General features: G+C 40.9%; 3 protein-coding genes across 8 annotated transcripts in view; 2 read left to right on the forward strand and 1 right to left on the reverse strand.

Moving 5' to 3' along the window:
* Positions 1–3750, forward strand: part of TMC3 (transmembrane channel like 3) — a 270584-nt gene extending 266834 nt beyond the window's left edge. Inside the window, exons 42-45 of the mRNA XM_064389310.1 lie at positions 211–289; positions 487–529; positions 1134–1431; positions 2151–3750. Of these exons, the coding sequence (XP_064245380.1) occupies positions 211–289; positions 487–529; positions 1134–1431; positions 2151–2991 (1261 nt within the window). The 3' untranslated portion in view covers positions 2992–3750. The remainder of the gene's footprint in view (positions 1–210; positions 290–486; positions 530–1133; positions 1432–2150) is intronic.
* A 123-nt stretch (positions 3751–3873) lies between these two features.
* STARD5 (StAR related lipid transfer domain containing 5) lies at positions 3874–9073 on the forward strand. Its single transcript, XM_064389312.1, has 6 exons — positions 3874–4107; positions 4211–4260; positions 4361–4493; positions 5838–5955; positions 6992–7085; positions 7617–9073. Exons 1-6 carry the CDS (start codon positions 4018–4020, stop codon positions 7762–7764), a joined length of 633 nt encoding a protein of 210 aa, XP_064245382.1. The 5' UTR covers positions 3874–4017; the 3' UTR covers positions 7765–9073.
* Positions 9074–10918: 1845 nt separating this feature from the next.
* Positions 10919–20711, reverse strand: part of IL16 (interleukin 16) — a 28203-nt gene continuing 18410 nt past the window's right edge. For 5 of the 6 annotated variants that reach the window (XM_064389303.1, XM_064389305.1, XM_064389307.1 and 2 more), the window contains 10 exons: positions 20504–20636; positions 19677–19764; positions 18531–19003; positions 16883–17024; positions 14541–15636; positions 13852–14035; positions 13556–13657; positions 12615–12867; positions 11626–11751; positions 10919–11381 (listed from right to left, as the gene is read on the reverse strand). In XM_064389303.1, the coding sequence (XP_064245373.1) occupies positions 11188–11381; positions 11626–11751; positions 12615–12867; positions 13556–13657; positions 13852–14035; positions 14541–15636; positions 16883–17024; positions 18531–19003; positions 19677–19764; positions 20504–20636 (2791 nt within the window). In that variant the 3' untranslated portion in view covers positions 10919–11187. The remainder of the gene's footprint in view (positions 11382–11625; positions 11752–12614; positions 12868–13555; positions 13658–13851; positions 14036–14540; positions 15637–16882; positions 17025–18530; positions 19004–19676; positions 19765–20503; positions 20637–20711) is intronic. The other variant, XM_064389304.1, reaches the window with a different exon arrangement.

Genomic DNA, 20711 nt, shown 5'->3' on the forward strand with positions numbered 1-20711 from the left:
ATAGGTGAAATTAGAACTGCTGTTAAATCTGTTTTCAGTGTCATTTCTTTCACTTATGTTTGCTTGAAAGAAGGCTGTAATCCATTATTACAATAGAAGGAAATGCTACAGAGCAGCAGCTGAACTTGTACATCATTTTGACCTATAAACCCTCAAAAAGAAACTGTCAAGAATGTCTGAAGTGACTCATATCACCCCTTTCACTTCCAGCATGCTAATCTACTACCTACAAAGTATTGCAAGATCATTAAAATTCACCAACAATCAACTGAGAATGAAGATACAAACGGTAAGTATGGTGAAAAGCACTTTTACATGTAACTTGAGGGGTCTTCAGTAAAGCATGAGCCTAATTAAATCTCCAAAGTTACTTCTAGTGTTTCAAAGTGTAAAACAAATCTTATATTTTTCATCCCTACAGAGCAGGGGATTTATTCTCTAATCCATAATAATTTACAAATCCTCATTCTTCTGAATGTATTTTAGGAAAGAACTGAAGACAAGAAGAAGGTGGTTCAGATGGCAGTAGGTAAGTCGGTGACCTTTAGAAATGCCACTATTAACAAATCACTGGATGGATATAAACCCATTTTGATTTTGCATACATATAGGGAAGTAAAATTACATTTTTTAAAACTGTATTTCCTGTAGAATCCTCCTTTTAGATTGTTTCTGAGCTCAGTTTGACTTTGGCAACACTGAAAGATACTGTGCATCGTTTAAACCTGAATTCATGTGGAATCTTTGGACTGGGTATTTTCCTGCTTTTATCACCAACAGGGAAGAAATTGGGATGCATCTTTTATGATTCAAATAATCTCAGACTTTGCATGCAATTCAGAGGCTGGTAGGGAGAAGAAAAATTGGCTTGTTGCTTCTTTTGGGATCCTACAGTGCAATATTCAGTGTTTTTTCTGTGTCCCCAGTACTCCATCTGCCATGTACTGTAGTATGAAGATCTACCCCTTTATCACCAAGTCTCCCAGTGTAACACCAGTTTCTCTTTTCTGAACATGGGGAGTTCTATTGGCATTGGATCCCTAACTGAAGAGGGAATGCAAGCCACTGAATTTGTACAGCAGTTTCTAAATGTAGAGACCTGGAATGTTACTATATTAATTTCTGTTTTCTAGCCAGAATCCAAAATATGGATGCTAATGACAAAAGACCAGAGCAAGAAACTGATATTATCAGCCAGGAGTCTTCTGTTCGCTCCTCAACACCCCGAAAGAATGGCAGCGTCTTGAACTTTGAATCTCCTGTGAGCAAAGGCACCAGAATACAAACCATTTCCCAGTCTGTGCCCCAAGCTGTACCAACAACTGATGTTGTGAGACCTGCCAATGCAACTCCCACAACTTCGACCTCTTTAACACCAGCTCCCTCTGTGTCAAGTGTACAGAAAGCAAGAAATGATCATATCACAAACAGGTAAGACTGCTTTGGTTTTGAAATGGTATTTATTCCATAAGCTCCATGCCATACCTGTTTATTTACAAAACAGCTGTGCATTCAGACTGTCTGGAGCTGTAAGACAATAGAGGAATTTTTCAAAAGCAGATTCATTAATGGGTACTACTGGTATCGTTGGTGATATCACATCCTTAATTCTCCTTTAACAGAGATGGGATTATAAACCTTTTGAAAGATGTAGCTGATGGAGTTTACACAGAGCTCAAGCAAAGGTAAATACTAGACTTGCCCTCAGGCACATAACTAAAATACTTTGTGCAGGATACCATCTCCATGAACGAAACAATTACAGAGTGAAGGAACTCTCCGCAGAATGTCTATGTAGCTTTAGTTATACAACCAGTCTGGCATATCAGTAGATGGATGCTTTAAACTATCTGCTGGGTTTTTTCCAAGTGCATAAAAAATTCTCAGAACAGTAAGAAAACAAAAAGGGAATATAACTTGAGAAGACACTTGTGTTACCTTTTCCTAAAGAAGTACAAATATATCTCCTAATTTCTAGGGTATGTTTCTCAAAACGGTTCTAAAAATTTGGAACAGTGGAGATATGATAATCTCCACTTTTTCAACCTAGTCTTTGACTTCCAGAGCAGTGAATTCTTTTATATGTTTCAATTCCATTAATTGATAAGTGTGTCTATCAATACTTCTTCTCTTTTTCCTCCTTCCTAAAGATACCCAAGTGTTGTTCATAGGAGTGCGAGTGAGCTGTGCAAAACAAAGCCCTACACACCAGTGACTTTCAAAAAGCACACTGAAGATGTTCACTCTGACCCTCTCTTCAGAAAAGCCATTCGGCAGGTAAATTCGGATGCCCTTGGGGCTGGGGCTCCTGTATTTTTGGGATGTAGACCATATGCTACCAGGTATTTTCTGGTTAATGAAAATGAGCCCCGCAAAAAATCGCTCCGTTCTACCTCCCGACTCCAAAGGCATTTCAGAAAGGAGGAATCAGGAGACATTATTGAGCTGTATCCACGCCACATCAGACGATATGTGGTTCGGACACCACACCAGATGTATTCCCCTCATCCCAGTGAAGATGAGGAGGATGAAGAAGAACTTGAGAAAGAATTCATGAACAGATCCCATCGCCCTCGCTCGCTGTCTGACCTGCGCCCAGCATCACGGTTTTACATTGGGGATCGCGCTGATGGCCACGTTCTAATGAGCAAAGATCTAGCCAGAGTGCATTACAAATCCTGGGATGATGGTTTTGAGCTGGACCTGGACAGGCCTCCATATGCTTACAAAAAAGTACACCTGAACTATCCTGAGCCACGTGTGAAACCAAAATCAAAGCAAAAGCTGGAGCAATCTCTAACCGAGTCTGATTCCATTTCCATTGAATCCAGCAGTGATCCGCAGAACAGCAGCAATGACCAGTACATCCAGGTCATTCATACCAAGGACAAGTATCCAAAAACTGGAGCAAAACTCACCAAAAAGAAACCTAAAACCAGTGTTAATCTAAGTATGTCTGAGCCTAGTGAACTGGTGTGTTCAAATGTCTGAGAAAGTGCCACAGCCTCCTTGTGTTTTGAGCCAGTGTATGTGCAGTTGTACTTTACTTGCTGTTGGAGGTCTGTCAGAGTAACTGTGATGTAGTTTTTGTAAGAATAGTGTATGCAGCCATTCGAGGTGGGGAAAGCCTTGTGTTTTACTCTTTGTCGTACCTTGCTTTAATATCACAACTGATATGTCACAAATTTTAGAAAAGAAGGTTATTCCAATTTATTCCCTACTGTTACACTGTCAAATCTCTGCCTAGTGGAAAATCAAAAGCCATGTACTTGGAGCACTTCAATTAAACCAGTACAAAAATACATCAGATGAGGCTGGTTTTATCTGATGCAGCCAGAGCTGAAGACGCTTCCTGAATAAATTCAGCAGGGAATCAGCTTCCTGCAAACGGAGTTGCTACTTGGAGTAGATCTTGATGTGCCTGGTTTGAATATGCTGTGGCCCAAACAAATCCGGAAAAAATGTTAACTGAGTTTCTTTAGAGTGTATCACATGGGCAGGGGAGTTATTTGACAACGTGAGTCAGACTTCTAGATTAAATCCTAGATCCTCTATTAATTTTCTGGTCAGCCTCAGACCAGCCTGGTAAACTTCTCAGTGGTAAACTTTCGATCTTTAGAAATGGAGACTTCATTACTTCACTTCATTACTCGTAGTTTCCAAATTCTATCCCGTCTTTCACACAGCACTGCAATTTCGCACTTCCTTTAGATACTGAAGATTGCTTGGTTGGTTTTGCGCTTGTTCTCTCCGCCTCACTGGGATGGGATCACACCAGTGACGAGCGCGGGGCGGCCCCATCTCCGAGGCAGCACCGCTCCGCCTCCCGCACACGTTACCACATCCCGCAGTGCCTTCCCCGGGCTCTGCCGGTCCCCAGCCCCGCGCTCGCTGTCCCGTGAGGCGCGGCCGGGCCGGGCCGGCGTCACCCTCAGGTGAGGGGCGGCGCCGCCATCGGCCCAGGGGCGGCGCGGCGCGGGCGCTCAAAGCGGCCCGGCCCGGCCCCGCCCGCCCGCCATGGACTGCGCGGGGCGCGCTGAGGCGGCGGCCGAGCAGCTGCAGCTCTACCGCCGGGACCCCGACGGCTGGCGGGGCTGCCGCAGCACGGTGGGTCGGGGGCCGGCGGGGCTGCCGCAGCACGGTGGGTCGGGGGGCTGCGGCGGGGACGGGCGGGAGCCGGCCCGGGGACTGAACGCTTCCCGTCCCGCAGGGTGAGGTCGCGGTGTCCTGGAGACCCTCGGCGGAGTTCGCTGGCAATCTGTGAGTACGGCTGGTTCCCGGGGCGCGGGTCCTGCCCGCGGTGCTGCCGGGGCCAGGCAGGGTAGAGCAGCGCGGTTCGGTTTCGTTTGCTCCCCCGCAGGTACAAGGGAGAGGGCATCCTGCCCGCCAGCCCGCAGAATGTCTGGGAGTGCATCAAGCCGGTGGCCGGCGGGCTCAGGACCAAGTGGGACCAAAACGTGAAGGACTTCGAGGTCATCGAAGCCATCAGTGATGTAAGTTCCTTAAAAGCTCTGCTGTTGGGCCTTATGAGACAGCCGATGTTACGTGCAGGGAGCTAGTGACTCTTAAGTTGTACTGTGTTTCGGGCTGGATCAGCTGAGTGATGCTGGGTTAAGAAACCTTTTTTCTTTTGGTTTTGGTTTTTTTCTTTATCCTTTTCCATAAATTTTATACATTTTATTAACATACATACATATATACATATATATACATATATATGTGTGTGTGTATGTGATACCTTATCTTTCTGAAAGGAAAGGAAAATCATTATTGGGTAAATACTGTGAATATGCAAATGTATGACATGTATATGTATGTATAACTTTAAATATTTGACATTAAAGATTCCTGCACCACGTTGTTGTTAATGCTACAAAATCAAGCTAAGCACGATTGTTTTTGGCAAGCTCAGTGTGAGGGACGAGGAGGTTTACAGAGTACACAGACTTAGCTAAGCAGTGAAACATTCACGTCATCAGGCATCAATTCAGGCCCCATCTTTCACCATGGCAGCAGTGACGCTCTGCCCTACACATCACAGCCTGCCTTTGGCTGGCCTCAGCAGCCAGTGCTTTGCATCTGTCATTAAAATGGAGATGTTGCACTCTGAGCAGACAGATGAGCAGGGCTGTGTATGAGCCAGCAGCTTCTGCTGCCGCACTTGTACAGTCTGATTCCTTCTTTTTAAAGCATGTGGGAAAATCAAAAGGGCGTTGGATTTAGATTCCCAATCTGAAGTGGTCGTATGTGCTCAGAGGCAGCCAGGTGCAAACACAATCAAGTCCCTGAAATGTTTGTGGAAGTTCCAGGAAGTTTATTTTTCTTGGGGAAATCCTGTAGGCATTCAGTATTCATTATAGACAAGTTCAGAAATGCTGCAGCCTGCCACTTGAAATTCACCGACTCGCCAGTTTCTGTTTGGGAGCCAATCAGGGAAGCAGATGATAGGGTTAATGTTGTGCAGGGAAACAAACTGGGTTATCTAGTTGTATCCTGTGTATACGACACAAAGAAGTCTTCTTTGCTAGTGTCCTGGGGAGGACAAGGGTTTTAACTCTCCTGGGAGCACAGATGTGCCAGATTTGCATTTCAGCATCCCTTGTGGTACGTGTCCCCTCTGAACATGGAAGCAATGCCTTGTCACTCTGTTTTTTTCCTGTCTTGATTGATCATGGTAGTGCCTTTTGATTGTGCTGATTTACAGTTTGTTCAACAAAGCACGTGGAACACCTTGATGGAGTTTAGAAAGTATAACTAGAAGAGTGCCAGAAAGTATAGGGATTTTTCTGCTGTACTTTTGAAAGCATCAACTGACATAACTGTTCTGTGATTTCCAGACTGTCTCTATATGCAGAACCACAACCCCTTCAGCTTGCATGAGGGTTATTTCACCCAGGGAATTTGTGGATGTAGTAGTGATGAAGCAATACGAAGATGGGACGATGCAGTCTGCTGGTGAGGCACTTGTCTTCTGAACAGGTTCATGTTACATTTGGAGATAACCAAGGGCTACTGGAAACAACTATAAAATAAAGCTACCAGAAAAAAAAACCCCATAAAATTAAAACTAAGTAACAAGCTGTTCAGTAGTTGTTGACCTGATCTTGATCAGAAGGGAAAAATGGTAATCTCTCTACATTGTTGTTTCCAGAGTATATAAATCATCTTAGGACTCAGATAATGATAGGACTGGCCTATGATTTGTTCCCTTGCTATCCTTTTGAGATTGAATAAGTATTTAATTTAGTGTTAAATTCTGGAGTATTTTGAGTGTGGTTTTTTTTGTTGTTTTCAGAGTTTACGGAACTTTTTAAAAGGAGCCTCATTTAGGCTAAATCCTGTTTTAACATTTTCTGCACAGAGTTCAGTGAAGCCATTGAATAAATGTACCACTCCTGTATGTGAAAATAATTGGTTTTATGAAAAAAAAAAGGTGCTGATATTTAAGGGGCTGCCACTGTACAAAAGTATGTTTATTTGTTTTTTCACTTGCATTCTGTTGTTTAACTATTGCAGGTCTGAGCTTTTATTGCCCCACTGTTCAGGTGTGCCATTTTCCTATCCTGTTCAGAAAAGCCTTGTCAGGAATTGACATGCTTGCTAGAGTGCAGCTTTTCAGCAGCCAAGTGATGTATCTGTGTGACCTGGATTTGTTGGAAGCAGCTCAAATGACCTCTGAAGAAAAGCAATGCCCTCACACAACATGGGCTCGATGAAACTGTGTCAAATGTCGATGCTTCCTCCTTCAGAGCTCAGTAACAATTGCGTCTAAATTCAGCACTTCTTTGATTTCCCCATTGTAAGGCCAGGGTAGTTCCTTTTAAAGTCTTTTCTGACCACTTCTCAGACCCACACTGAAGAAGTTGTACTGCAGTTCTTTTTAAATACATTTTGAATAGTGAGTTTGTTTCCCATCTGGAGTTTTGCCTACCAATGACTCTTTCCTGTTTTCTGGAAGAATGACATTTTCCTTCAATGCTTTTTCTTTTAGCCACCAATGTGGAGCACCCGCTGTGTCCTCCTCAACCAAATTTTGTGAGAGGTTTTAATTATCCTTGTGGCTGTTTCTGCATACCTGTTCCAGGGTAAGAAACATCCTGCTTGAATGTTACAAATTCTTGAGCCCTCCTTATCCATTGTGTGGTGTGTTTATGTGTATGTGGCCACATGTGACCTGTAACCTCTTGGCACTGGTATATTTCTGCCTTCCCAGTAATCATTATGACTGAGTGTTCTTCTTGTTCTCATTTTTGTGCAACAAATTAGTTTATCTTCATTTCCTAGAGGGAAGTCTTTAATATTACAGAAACTGTTATCATGGTGCAATTCTCCCTGACCTCTTGAAATTTAGAAATTCAGCAAAACACAAGTATGGTCTTAATTTTTGGTAAATGATTATCTAGTTGATTTTCCATAATTTATAGACACAATCATGTAGCTAATTAGGGCCTAGATAAACTTTAATTTTGTAGTGACATTCACTGAAATTTGTCTGTTTTGTTTAAAAAAAAAGAAAAGCTTTTGGAAGTATCTATTCTAATACAAGTAAGAGTCACTGAAAAGTTCTTAATGCTCTTAAACTGCTGTCTATAAAATCACTTTAATTGTCTTTGCAGAGAGCCAAACAGGACTGAGCTCCTCACTTTCTTTCAGACGGATCTTGGTGGCTATCTTCCCCAGACAGTGGTGGATTCCTTTTTTCCATCTAGCATATCTGGATTTTACAGCAACCTGACCAAAGCTGTTAAGGCATTAAAAGCATGACAAGATGAGTTGCTGACATCACCAGCTGAGGGTAGGAAGCAACCTGTCAGCTCGTGGGTAAAAATACAAAGTTGGTCTCAGGGCTTTTCTATCTGCTAAGATAGAAAAAAAGATGACATGAAACAATGAACTGAGTACATTTTAAACCAGCATTTTCTATCTGACTCCATGCAGAACAATGCATTCTTATGTAATATGAAAATCTTCACTTTAATGATTAGAAAAATACCATACCCAAGGCTGGAAGAATCCTGGAGGCAGCAGTGGTGACTGCAGGGAGAAGACAGATGTACTGGATCTGTTCTTGCCCACTCTTTGTCAGTGTCTGTGGAGTGAAGCATTTCTAAAATCAGCTTAGCACCACAGCCAAGTGCAGGTCAGCTCTGTTTGGTCTCTGAAACTCCCAGTAGATTCCTGTGGAAAAATGTTTCCCAAAAGATGTATCCCTCCTGCTACCAGCACTCCTGGAGCTGCTAAAACCCTCAGTGGGTCCAGCCAGCACATTGTGAAAGCCAGAGAAAATGGGATTATGTAGAGGATTTAACTTGTTTGTTCCAGCAGACATCAATATTGATGGTAAATATGCCTTAAGTGCTTTTTTTTAGGTCAAGGTCCAGCAGTGCTAATGAATGCACAGGCGTGTGGGCTGGCAGGTAGACACTCCCTTTCCCCTCTCTGGTACCAGAACCAGTGGTTCATGACACAGACTGCACCAATGTAGAGGCAATAAATAAAGAGGATTAAGCACTTTAACTGCCATTTTTAAAAGGCATATGAAATGACCATTTTGAACTATATTTGAATGGTTTTGGTTTCCTGTGGGGAGAGGTTTTAACGGGTAAATAACCTTTTAATTAGCTTTGCCTTGACAGGCCACAAGGACGTTGCTTTTTTTCTAAGACTGGTTTGTCTCCCAACATTGCATTGGGAAATCAGCACCTGATTTTTGTGCCAAGGTGTGTCCATTTTAAGAGATATCTATGGTGCTGGTTGCTGCAGGAATGTCAGACATTGTGATGGATTACATATAATTACAAAAGTAAAAATAATTGCTGAATGAGGAAGTTAAATGCAGGTTGTGATTTTACTGTGGTGATTTGATTATTTAACAAGGTTAATATGCTCTGCTTTCTGCCTCTATTTTTTTAATCTTTGGTATAGGGCATGGACTTGCACAATAAGTTTCCCACTGTAACCCTCACCCCATGGACTGGTTTTTCAAGGAAATAGCTTTTAGTCCAGTCTCCTTTGTATACAAAGATGTAAAAACCTGTGTGAGTGTGGTGAAATAAATATTTTTTGTGCTACATCTTATTGTTTTTCCTGAATCATCCTTTGAAATGGTTCCTCATACACTTTTCTGGCCATCAGGGAAGCTGAACAGCTGCTTAGACCTCCAGCATCTCTCTGAATTTAAGGCAAAGAGAGGGGAACATCCTTCCCTGATGATGTCCACTACCTAGGGAAGAGGTGTTTCAGTGAGAACACTTACCCTCAAGGTTCTCTGGCTTTGGCTGATCTTTATTTCTAATTGCTGCTTTCTATACTTAGGAAGAATAACAAGTTCACTGAGAAGAGATGTGGGCCTTGATACTACAGAGGCTTATGCATATTTTTGTAAGTGTGCTGAAATTTTTAGGCATGAATTATAATATCTTGGCAAGTCTTGCCAAGATTATCATGAATTTAATTAGCAGACAGTTCAAGAAGTGCAGCTGAGGTCAGCACTCATTTTTTCTGCAAGTAATGCATATTGTTTTGCAGATAATGTGTCTTTTTATTAGCTATTTATAATTTCGATTGCTTTGAGCAATAAAGGTGGTGAACACTTCATGGAATAATTTAAGAACCCTTTTTTGAGTGCCCATCACCTTCTATCCAGAAATTAAGAGCCCTTCATATTCAGTCTTCTGCCCTGCCAAATTGAAGTTGGAAATGTTTTGGCAAAGACTTCTGTGTAGGTACCAGTTCAAAAAAGTGTAAGATTGACTCTCACGTTTTTTCTTATCTCAGTTTCTACCCAACTAGTAAATTTTTTTTTGACATAGAGGTTATTTTTTGGGAAAGAGAGCTCAGCTGAGTGTTTGGAAGTGTGGGGACAGATGGCTTGTCAAGAATGTTCTTTCAAGGATTAATTTACAGTTGTCTTGTGAGAAAAGGCCACAGCAAGTTCAATGCCTGGACTTAATTAATAACTTCTCCTGCCTATCCGCCTTCCCTTTCTTTTAATCGCTGGTTTTGAGGCATTGTGTTAAGTGTATGGAAAACAGCTTCTGAGCTCCTTAACTTCTTCCCGGTGAAATTAGATAACCAAAGAAGGGTACAGAAAATTCCAATCTCTGGGAAGGTGAGCAGCCAAGGACAATAACCAGAGCAGCCATCTGGCTCTCAGCTGGGGAGTCACTACTTCCATCCTGCCCTTGCCTCTCTCTCCCTTTAATGAAGCAGGTCAAGACCAAGCGAGTGCATGAGACACCATCTTGCCATAGGTACCAGTGCTGCTGGTAGAATTCCATACAGTGCATATAGGAACAAGTGTTTGAAGCATAGATTTGTCTCCAAGTTATTTAGCCTTTCCAGAATAAGTATTTCAGTTCAGAAGTGCTTCGATTCACAATTACTCTCACGGGTACTTTCATGTACAAAATTAACAGACATTTAGAAGAAAAACGTGTTGTTAGAAGGTAAGATTTTGTTCTGAACGGCCTTGTTATTCTCCTGCTGTAGTCCTCTTGAGACCTCTGGCCAGAGGAAGGTTAAGAAAACTTCCATTACATTACCCTCAGCTTCCTGCCTGGGCCTTGGAATACCATGAGAACTCCTTTCCACCCTGTGTTTGCCTGCTACAGTTGAGATGGCTCTGTCAGCTGCTAGTAGAAAGTCACTTTTACAGGTTTTGGCTGTCCTGAATGTTCTATGTTTTTAATAGGAAAGCTGGAGTTTTCTAGGGAATGTTGTTTTGACACAAAACTGCAACCCCTTTCTCTGCCCTACCCATTCTCTAAGGCAGTGTTTAATTGTAGGCTTATAGACACATTTCTTGTTGCTGGGATGGTAAGGTAAGGATCAGGACTTGGAGAGTAGCACTGAAAATTCAACACAGGATCTGCTTGTGATCCCTGCTAAATTAATAGCTTAAAATAGGAGAGTACTATAGCTGTGACATATTTTATTACAACCACTATATTATTAACAAAGTCATTATTTTCTAATTATACACTTTGTAACATCTGTTTGAAATAAGAATCATGCCCGTTTCCTGCACGTTTTAGTTAATCCCAGATTAACAGCTTTCTCTGTAACTGGCAGTAAGATCCAGTGTACTCCTCATGGGTGCTTTCTGAGTATCTTGCTGAGGCAGCCAAGTGCCTGCAGGCAATAAAATCCTTTGTTTGAATACTGGCAGTAGTCTAATCCCTCCTTTTACAAAGTTTTGGATGACTTGCTGGTAACAGAGCTGCGATTCTTCCTCTTGATGACGGCTGTGATGGGCCCATCAGGTAATGCCTTGATTACATTCCACGCTTCAAAACGGGTGAGTCCCTGCATGGCAGTTGTGTGCACTTGGAGGAGCTCATCGCCAGGCTGAACAGGGCTGCTCTGCTCCAGTGCAGTCCCTGGGGACAGAAAATGAATTTCCTTTAATTCTGTGGAGGAAACTTTAATGGATCTTTCACTTACTAGTGAATGGATCACCAGCATGTTTGCTATAAACCACCTGGTCCCAGCAGGCAACAAGTTACTGGCACCAAACAATATAATGCTGCATTTGAAAAAATGACATTTCCACAGTTATGTATCAGCAGTCAGTTATGAACCCCACAAATCTACTTGAATTGGGGACATGTTAAGTGTGTTTACCTTTAAATATCCTGTTGATGACGATGGGTTTATCTCCCTGAATAGAGCCTTTCCCTCCTTCCAGACTGAATCCTAAACCAGCAGATGTTTTTTCTAGAGTTACAGTGCAGATTGTGTCCCCAGTGGCTGGAAACAAATGGAAAGTTACCTCATGGACAGCACACAGTCTAAAATGCTCAAACATCTGTAACAAAAAATTAACTTTTGGATTGTTTGCAAAGGTCCTATAAACTGCCAAATGAAAGAGAAAACTAAAGCTTTTAATTTCTCATTATGTCATTTTAAGGCCCTCTGGGAAGCTGGGGAAAGTAAGTTGTTTGAATTAATGAGAGAATTGAAACATAAGACATTTACTAGAATTAGAAAAATCTGTTAACAAAATCTAGGGGAAATATTTGACTTCATCTTAGTTATGAAGTTGTTATTGACTACTAAGGTGCTATTTTCCAGTATGAAAATCAAGCTACAGATCTCCAGTTCATGCTTTAGAAAACAAAACCAAATCAAAACACAAAACTATTCTGAAAGTGAAATGTGCAAAACTCTGGCCATGCTGTGTTGCAGATGTAGCCACCTGCTATATCAAACAATAGCATATTGTTTGTTCAAACTGAAATTCTCTTTCATGGAGAACAAGTCTTGCAACAATATTAGGATAAAGAATCACTGTTCACGGAGTTGTCATTATACCTTCAATTAGATGGTGTGCTACAATAACCATCTTTGTACATCTACAGAAATCCACATAGAGAATCATGCTTGGGTTTTTTAAGGCCTTTTATTTTAGAAATCCATTAATTCTTTCCCTTTTCAGTGAAGTTATTTCAAATATTTCAATGTCTATTTCAGGAATGTTTTATTAACTGTGCTGTCTTTAATCTGGGTTCACAGATTTATGCAGCCACTGCTGGTTTTATGAACACCTGGATTTCAGGTGATGAGTAAACACTTATCAAGTGGGGGCTCCAACATAATGCCACTAAACTTACCAGACTCTTGTGAGGCATCACTTGCTACTGATGATGTACTAGAGCTGATTGAAACATTGAGATTTTTTCCTCCATCTTTGGATTTTCTGGTGACAACAACAGCTTGTCTGGCTTGCCGGGCCTGTCGCATGATTGCTGAGGCATCACTGTGAGTTGCACCTTTCAGACACTTCCCATTAATGGAGAGTACTTCATCTCCTTTCTGAATAGTTCCTTCCTGGCAGGCCAGTCCATTGGGAAATACTTTGTGAACCTATTGAAGAGCCCAGCCACCACACACACACACAAGGGAAGAGGAAAAAGGACATCACTAAATCCCTTAGTTAACACTTTACACCATGTGCATTTTTTATTCTTTGCCAGGAATAAGTGGCTTCTATCACATTTCAGGATGAAGGATGAATAAATTTGCACAGAGAAGCCTTCCTGTGCACATCCCTCCTCAAGCAGCCAGGGGAGCAGTTTGGTCCTAGTACCAGATGGCTAAAGCCATGCTACCTGTGCTATGTACCTTGCATATTCTACTTCCTGACCCCCATGCTGCACGTGAGAGAAAGGAGGTGTGACACTTATCTCTAGCTTCCAGACCCCTGACATGTTTTCACCCATGCCATTTCTCCAGACCATGCTGCATGGTCTTCTATAAACACGTAAGGTGTTGGTTATTTCCTGCCAAGGGCTGCGTGTTCTGCCTCAGCTTTCAGAGCTGTTGGGGAGGAGGTGCCCAAAGAAGCAGGACACTGCTACCAGACACCTGGAGAGACAGCTCTGTGCAGAAGGAACCTGTTTTCACCCACTATGGTCCTTCCAAATCTATCAATACAGCTGCCTGCTTTGATTACTTAAAAGCCAAAAACTGTAGTAGAAAACCAAGCATGTACAAAGGTATGTATTTTTAGATAGAGCGTTGATTTGAGAGTAATTTTTAAGATGCTACTTACTGTGACCACTTTGTTTTCTAGATCAATGCCTCCTGCCAGGCTGAATCCAAGCCCAGCATCTTCTTCCTTATGCAAAACTATAACACGAATATCATCAAGTTCCTAGGCAGAGAAAGGAATAAAGTTAAAAACTTCCCAGAAGATATGTCACAATGACTGGAAAATCTGTTGTGCATTTTTTAATGAGACTTAGTGGCATAAGCATTAAGCATATTAAGCTGCAAAGATTAACAGACTTATTCACTCTACAGCTTTCTGAAAATCATGTACAAAAAAAGAAAAAAAAGCAGGTGTACCTTTAAGGTTTCTTCATCTAGGGCTTTGACTTCCTCTATAAGCTTTGCCAGCTCCTCAGGGGAAAGCAGAGAGATGACTGACTGCCCCAGCACACCGGATGCTTGAGGTGAGCCCTGTTCCTGTTTGTCTTCCTCCTTTCCTTTGTCTGCCAGGCTCACCGTGTATTCTCTCAGCTCTGAGAGACTGTCCCATTGTGACAAGAACAAAAAAGAAACATTGAGTTATGACAGAACATACCCACTAAAGCAAAAGGCAATTTTGGAGCAGTCATCTTTTCATCTCATTAGCATGTAATTCTGGTGGTAACTCCTACAACTGTTATAAATAACAGGCAAATGGAAATTAATCATGTTCACTTAAAGGATGTAGAATCCATTGCATAAAAGAATGAGAAAAATTTCATGGCCTCAGGCAAATGAGGCTTTAAATCTGCTTTATCATGGAGATACTAGAAATAATGCTCCTTAAGTAGGAGGATGTTTGAAATGTCCATGTAAGGATATAATACAAATCAAAACCAAGATTGACGGTCATGAGTCATTTAACCTTCATGCCCTAAAAAGTTCTTAACTTAGCCTGTGCTTTACTTCTGTGTGCTGCTACCTTAGAACTTTAATCTGACAGTGAATCAGTGCAGCTGCTCACCAGTGCCGATCTGTAAATCTGAGTTTTAAATATGGTGTCTTACTTTAAGGAAAAGCCAGTGTCCGGGTGATGGTTCTCACTTGCAGGTGGGGTGGAAGTCCCATCCTCCTCCATGGAGGAGTGAGACACTGTGTCCAGAGTTTCCCATGCACAGTTTCCAGAAGAGGCTGGGGACTGAGGAAGGCAAAGCAATGACTTCATCAAAGCAGATGACACCTGGCTGCTGATGGAATAGATTTTGCTACATTTCTCATCAAATGGCTTCATTATCTCACAAGCCTGGGCAGCAGTGAGAGGGAAGCTTCGTGACCTTAGGCTGTGCGCTTTCGCTACTGACACAAGATGGGAGTTAACCGCTCCCGGAGTTAGGAGACTTGATGAACTTTCAGTGCTGGCATTGCTGCTTTGCTCTGAGCTGGTTTTCTCTGGTCTGGCGATGCTCTCCTTGCGAGAGGAAGATCTGTCCAGGCTCTTTGTAGCCATGGCCACAGGTGGCTGTTGGTGGCTGTTTTCACGATGTGGGAGGAGGGGTTGGTTTGAACAGGCTGGAGCTGCCTCTGCCCCTGCTGCAGGGGAAGAAGGTTCTTTCTGCACTGATGGTTTTAGGCTCAACCTGCGGGGGGTTTTTTCAGGTGACTGTGGAGCACTCAAGGATTCAAATGAGCTTATTCTTTGTTTTATTGATGATCCTCCAGGAGACACACGTGATAAGCTGGATTGCAGTTTTTTACTGGAAATGCTGTCATGGTTGGGAGGACTTGGATCTGCCTGTGGTTTTAGATCTGAATTTGCTTTCCGCAATCCTTTCAGACTTTGGCGGAACCAGGTGGGCTTTGGTGCAACAGGAGGACCCTTTTTCACACTGTCATTTTCATCTGATTTTAGCACTTTGGAACCTACTAATTCTGATTCTGATTTCTTCAGAACTGTCTCCGAGCTGCTTCGATTTTGGTTCTCTTTCTTTTTGTCTATGCCCGGTTGCAAATCTAAGTGGACGTTGTTTTCACTCATGGTAGGACTAAATAAGCTTTTTATGCAGTCAGAAATTTTAACCCAGGGGTCTTCTGTTGTATCAAGACTATAATCTACCCGTGCTTGTCTTTTAAGTACAGGCCTTTGTATTGATGAAAGTGCAGTCCCTGTAATAAAAAGACATCGATTATAAATAACCATTTGTCTACTTCTTGCTGCATCATTATTAATTCATTAACCTTGAATTTTGTTCAAGCCCCTAATAAATATTTCTTGAAGTTTCTAAAAAATTTAAATATTTAAAAGTTCTTAATTCTTGATCCATAAGTTCTGAACCCAGATACTGAAATTAACTGAAAAACAAGGCTCTTGCACACTTAAATACGAGATTGCTTTTTTAGAGGGTTTACAAATACGGAAATTCTGGGGTGCTGAAATCTTGATACAGGATGTAAGAGCTAAAATAGAAAGTTAAAATTGCAATGTTGTTTGCAGCCTAGAGAAAAAGCTGGTGTTACAGTAAATTCTTTTAAAAAACATTTATTTTCTACATTTAAAAGTATATCCTTCTCTAAAAAGACTATCATAGGAAGATCTTCTATATTTATGCTTCCTCAAATTTCCTCAGGCATTTCCAGTTGACTTTTCTGGTAGGTAAAAACTTGATTCTAATATGGGTCTATTTTTTACTTCAGAAAGCAATTCAGCATTTTTATGTTAGACATGGTAGACCTGAATGGCAGCAAACTTCTGATTATGCAGCTGCACAGGTATTTTTTTTCTGCTTCAATGCTACATTGAAGTTTTTTTAAGGCAACATTTTTACTTTTTTTTAATGATCTAAGCCATAATGTACAGAATTACATAAGCCTGTATGTTGTAAGAGAGCTCTTGAGATTGTCTTGTTCCCTTAACACTGTTTCCTTAATTCTAACTAGCACAGCAGAAAAGTAACTTATCAGTGGTTTGTACCATTGCAACACCTAGAGTCTTGAAATTGTGCATAAAAATATCCTTTAGAAATGCTAAAACTAAGCTTTAGTATGAGATATTCAGTATAACTAAGCAGTGACATCTTAAGCAATACAGAAGTACTGTACCTGTCCATTAACAATTTTTACAATAAATCATCTCTAATGCTGTTTTTAATGTAGTTTCTCTTTTTAAAAAAAAAATTAATCAATATTTTTAAAGTTACAATACATCATCTCTTATGCTTATTTTGATCTACTTTCCCTTTCTTTACAGATTAGTCAATAATTTGAAATTTCATCAGTTCATCCCAAAATTTAGAGATATGGTTTGAAGACTACATTTAAAGAGAAACTGAAGTCAGCTCAATACCCATTTTGGAATCCAAACTAAATACTAGATATTTAGCTGGGTGTAAAAAGTTCATGGAATTAAACATACCTAATTTTTCTTTTCTTTCTTGATCTCTGCCCACTGGAGCAGCAGTTGTGTGCTCCTTATCACATGCAGTAGGAGAAGTGGTGAATGCACTGTGGGTTACATCGGTTTGGTGTCCCTCTAGCATTGCTTCTCCAACTTCCTGCTGAACAAACAGGAAAGAGAAGTGTGTCAGAATGCAATTATGCAAACCACACTATATATGAATCTGGAAAGAAACAGAAACCCCATATAAAATTGTGGTAGGCAGGCCTCAGATTGACTAATACAAAATTTGTGGGGAATAAGGGTTAAAAAAATTTAAAAGCCCTAATAAAACCTTGTCTAAATGATCTGAAATACATTCTGACCAGAAACTTTCTCTCTTGGGTATATAGAGATATACAGACCATCTTAATAGAGGAAGTTGTCCTCCTGAACAGACCTTGATTTTTCATGGATTTTATTGATGTTAAGATTTAGGTTTTTCTCACTGTCATTTAGAATTACTAAGTATGAAGAATAAGAAGTTGCAGGGAGAGAAGTTCAACAAGTACTTTATTGCCCTTAATATTACTTCTGAAAGTTGATTTTCTAGCAGTGGTTTCTACTGATGGGATGGTGAAAATGACCTTACCTAAGATGCTTAACTAAAATTTTCTTGGATATTAACTTTATATGTGGACTTCAATTTGCTCTATATAATTTTGTCTTGATCTTTGCAGCTTGGGAACTGGTTGGGGGGGCTGTTTTTTGTGTTTGGTTTGGTTATTTGTCGTTTTGTTTTGGTTTTTTTCTGTGTTTTTGGTTTTTGTATTTTTCCTTTGCATTGAGAGTAGTTAATTTCTACTGCCATATTACTAAACCTGAGGAAAAGAAGTTTCGGTTTTAAGCAAACCACAATTTTGTTTCAACATGCAGATCTCACAATCCTTCATGCTCATGCAAAAGTGAAACACTCTCTGTTGTCCTAGATAAGAGAGGGAACTGAAATTTAGTAATGTACAAATGTACACTTTTCAAATACTGTAGCACATCAACAAAGATGTATGTGCACCACAATTTAAATGGGTTTATTTAATACCTCCTGGTTTCAAGAAATGTATCTGAGCCCAAGATTCCCTGCTGCACATAATATTAGTGCTTTCTTCCAATAAAAATCCACTACTGAAACAAAGAAATTATTGTTTTATGATTACTTCATAAACTATATGACTCTGTGACACAGGTAGTTGGGGTGAGCCACACCAAGCTGGCATCAGAGGCTGTGGAAAACCCTCCAGTCCCAGCCTAGGGCATAAGCCTAGAAGCAGAGCATGCTTGATTACCACCAATGGCACATGCTCATGAGGAGAGGCAGGGACTAGGATTCATTCTTGCAGCTGCTCTCACTGGGATTTCAATTCAGATAGCTTAGTATGGAAGATTTTCAGACAATTCTCTGCCTTCTGATGTTACTTTGAACATAACATTTTGTGCTAAATTGGCTTCACTAAGATATATTTTCAAAACAGAAGAGCTTCACCTTCTTCCCCCAATTCTCATGTGTATATACATTTTCTATTTCTTTCCTACTCTTCTTTCTGCTGCCATGCAAAGCCACTTTGCCTTCCTCTTTCTCCTGCCTCACAAATATGCAGACACAAGAAAAATGTTGTAAATTTTACTTTACCTGAACACTTGAAGATGATGCAGCCACTTCTGATACAGGCTTCTCTTTTCTGTCTGCATTACTCTGGTCATCACACATGCAGTCCTGCTTGAAGTATTTCCTTGGTGGAGGTTTGGGCTTTGATGATTTAGGTTTTCTAACGAGGATCTCTGATGACTTCTTAGTGTTTTGCAAGGCTCGACCACCTTCACTACAGGTTGGAGGGGAATTTCTCCCTGAATTATTGGCAGAAAATGAGTACAGCAGCCCAGGCTGCTGGGTGATTGGTACATCTACACTGTGTATTCTTGCTTTCAAGTCTGTGAGCTGTTGCAGAGCAGCAGGGGCACAGGAGGCCCGGGGGTTGTAGCTGCTGTCGCTGCTGGAGCGGGTCATGAGGCGCTGTGCCCTGCGGCTGCAGCAGCCCACGCTCCTGTCCATGTGCTTCTCACAGGGCTGCCTCCCGTGCCAGCTCATTTCCAGCCTCTTCACACCTGTACCAGGAACATGGTCAAAATGTCTGCTCAGTGCATGCAAAGTGCTCTCCTAAGATTCAGCTGATGGATGGATGCAAAGGTGTGATTTATGCATTGAAGGCTTGTAGGGTCAAGAGTCAACAGCCAAGTTCCTGAACAACCTAATAACATTTTCCCTATATACAGGTATGTCAGCACTATAGTTTTACTGATGATGACTGTTACCTGTTGGTCCTTTAGAAGACACTCAAAGCAGTGTCATTAATGGGAGAGGATGTAATACCTGAGCTGGGAAAATAGCTCCAGCCATGACTGCATTTCCTCACAAAAAAAGGAATTAATAAGGTTTACCCCTAGGATATCACCTTCATAGTTCCTTGTTGTCATAGTCCTGTCACCTACAGACAGTGGTGTGAAAAGCTCTAAGCAGAGCTTGTGAATTGGAGAGGATGAGCAACTGTGAGAGGAAGTTTGCACAAGAAATTTTTGTTGCTAATTAGACAGACTTGGTCTGATCCCATCACTCTGTAACATATCATTGGAGACATGTTAGGAGGGCTGTCCTGTGAGGTTTCCTCCTCTTTCTTTCTGCTCTTGACTGTTTTCAAGGAGTCTAATACCGTATGTAGTCATCCTTGACATCTTTTAAGTCAAAAATACCATGTCTCAGTGAATGCATTTATTCCCTTACCTTCAGTACTCCATTGGTGTCTCTCCTTTCCAAATCTGTTGCTTTCCACAGCTTGTGCAACAGCTTCTTTTAGCTGTTGCTCAGACACCTAGGAAATATTATGTCATTTTACTCTCATGGGGTGAGTTAATTGCACACCATTATATTTGTATATATCCCAGTATATATGAAGTATATCTAGGGATATGTTTTTTTAGTGGCTGTTTAGGTAAAATGAGAGCTTTCAAAGACAAACATTCTTTTGCAGATTTCACTAGAAGTGGAATCCTGGATTTATCAGTATAAGGTAACTCAATACAGCATACTTTATGTAACACTTTAAACTTAATAATAACTTATACAGTATTTGGTGTTAGGAAGCATTTTGTTGAAAAACCTTGCAAGAATAAATGACTGTACTTCAATATTAATTTAATTACAAATATTGGTAGGGCAAGACCTAAATTTTAATTACTGAAAGACAGTGTATTAACATTCATTTGTTTTTGGGGAGGTATGTTCTCTCTTTCAAATTACTTACTTATTATTGTCAATTCTTTCTTACATAAGAATTACGTTTTGGGTTATTCCTTAAATGTTATTTCTGTAGTTTCCTTATTCACTGCATAGAACCTCAGGTAAGACTGTCACCATTGATCTTCAAATCTTAAATGATTATACTTAAGAGAGTGCATATCTCAGATTTTTTTGTGTGTGCAGTGATGATCATAAAGAGATCAGCATCTCTGTAGTCAACATTTTTCCACTTGTATTAGATCAGCACTTGCTGCCTCTTCGTTCTCAATATGTTTCATGTTGAAATTCAGAAAGAATACAGACTGTACTACCTGTGGTTCAGGGTGTCTGCTGACAATGATTTGTACTGCACCAGGATCACAATGGCTCAGCACAGCATAAACTTCATTAAGGGTTGTATTTTGTACTGAAGTTTCATTAATTTCAATAATTTCATCTCCACACCTAGAGAGATATTAAAGAAAAAGGAGAGAGGATGTGAACAAAAGAGATCTTCTCCTGACCTCATCTCACCCATGT

The sequence above is a fragment of the Passer domesticus genome, chromosome 14 (assembly GCF_036417665.1).
Source record: "Passer domesticus isolate bPasDom1 chromosome 14, bPasDom1.hap1, whole genome shotgun sequence".
Taxonomy (NCBI): domain Eukaryota; kingdom Metazoa; phylum Chordata; class Aves; order Passeriformes; family Passeridae; genus Passer; species Passer domesticus.

What these genes read in the sequence shown, in the direction of transcription:
- STARD5 (XM_064389312.1), top strand. Translation starts at nt 4,018, where the DNA reads ATGGACTGCGCGGGGCGCGCTGAGGCGGCGGCCGAGCAGCTGCAGCTC. An exon ending in GGCGGGGCTGCCGCAGCACG is followed by an intron (nt 4,108 to 4,210) that starts GTGGGTCGGGGG and finishes CCCGTCCCGCAG; the next exon opens with GGTGAGGTCGCGGTGTCCTG. An exon ending in TTCTGCATACCTGTTCCAGG is followed by an intron (nt 7,086 to 7,616) that starts GTAAGAAACATC and finishes TTGTCTTTGCAG; the next exon opens with AGAGCCAAACAGGACTGAGC.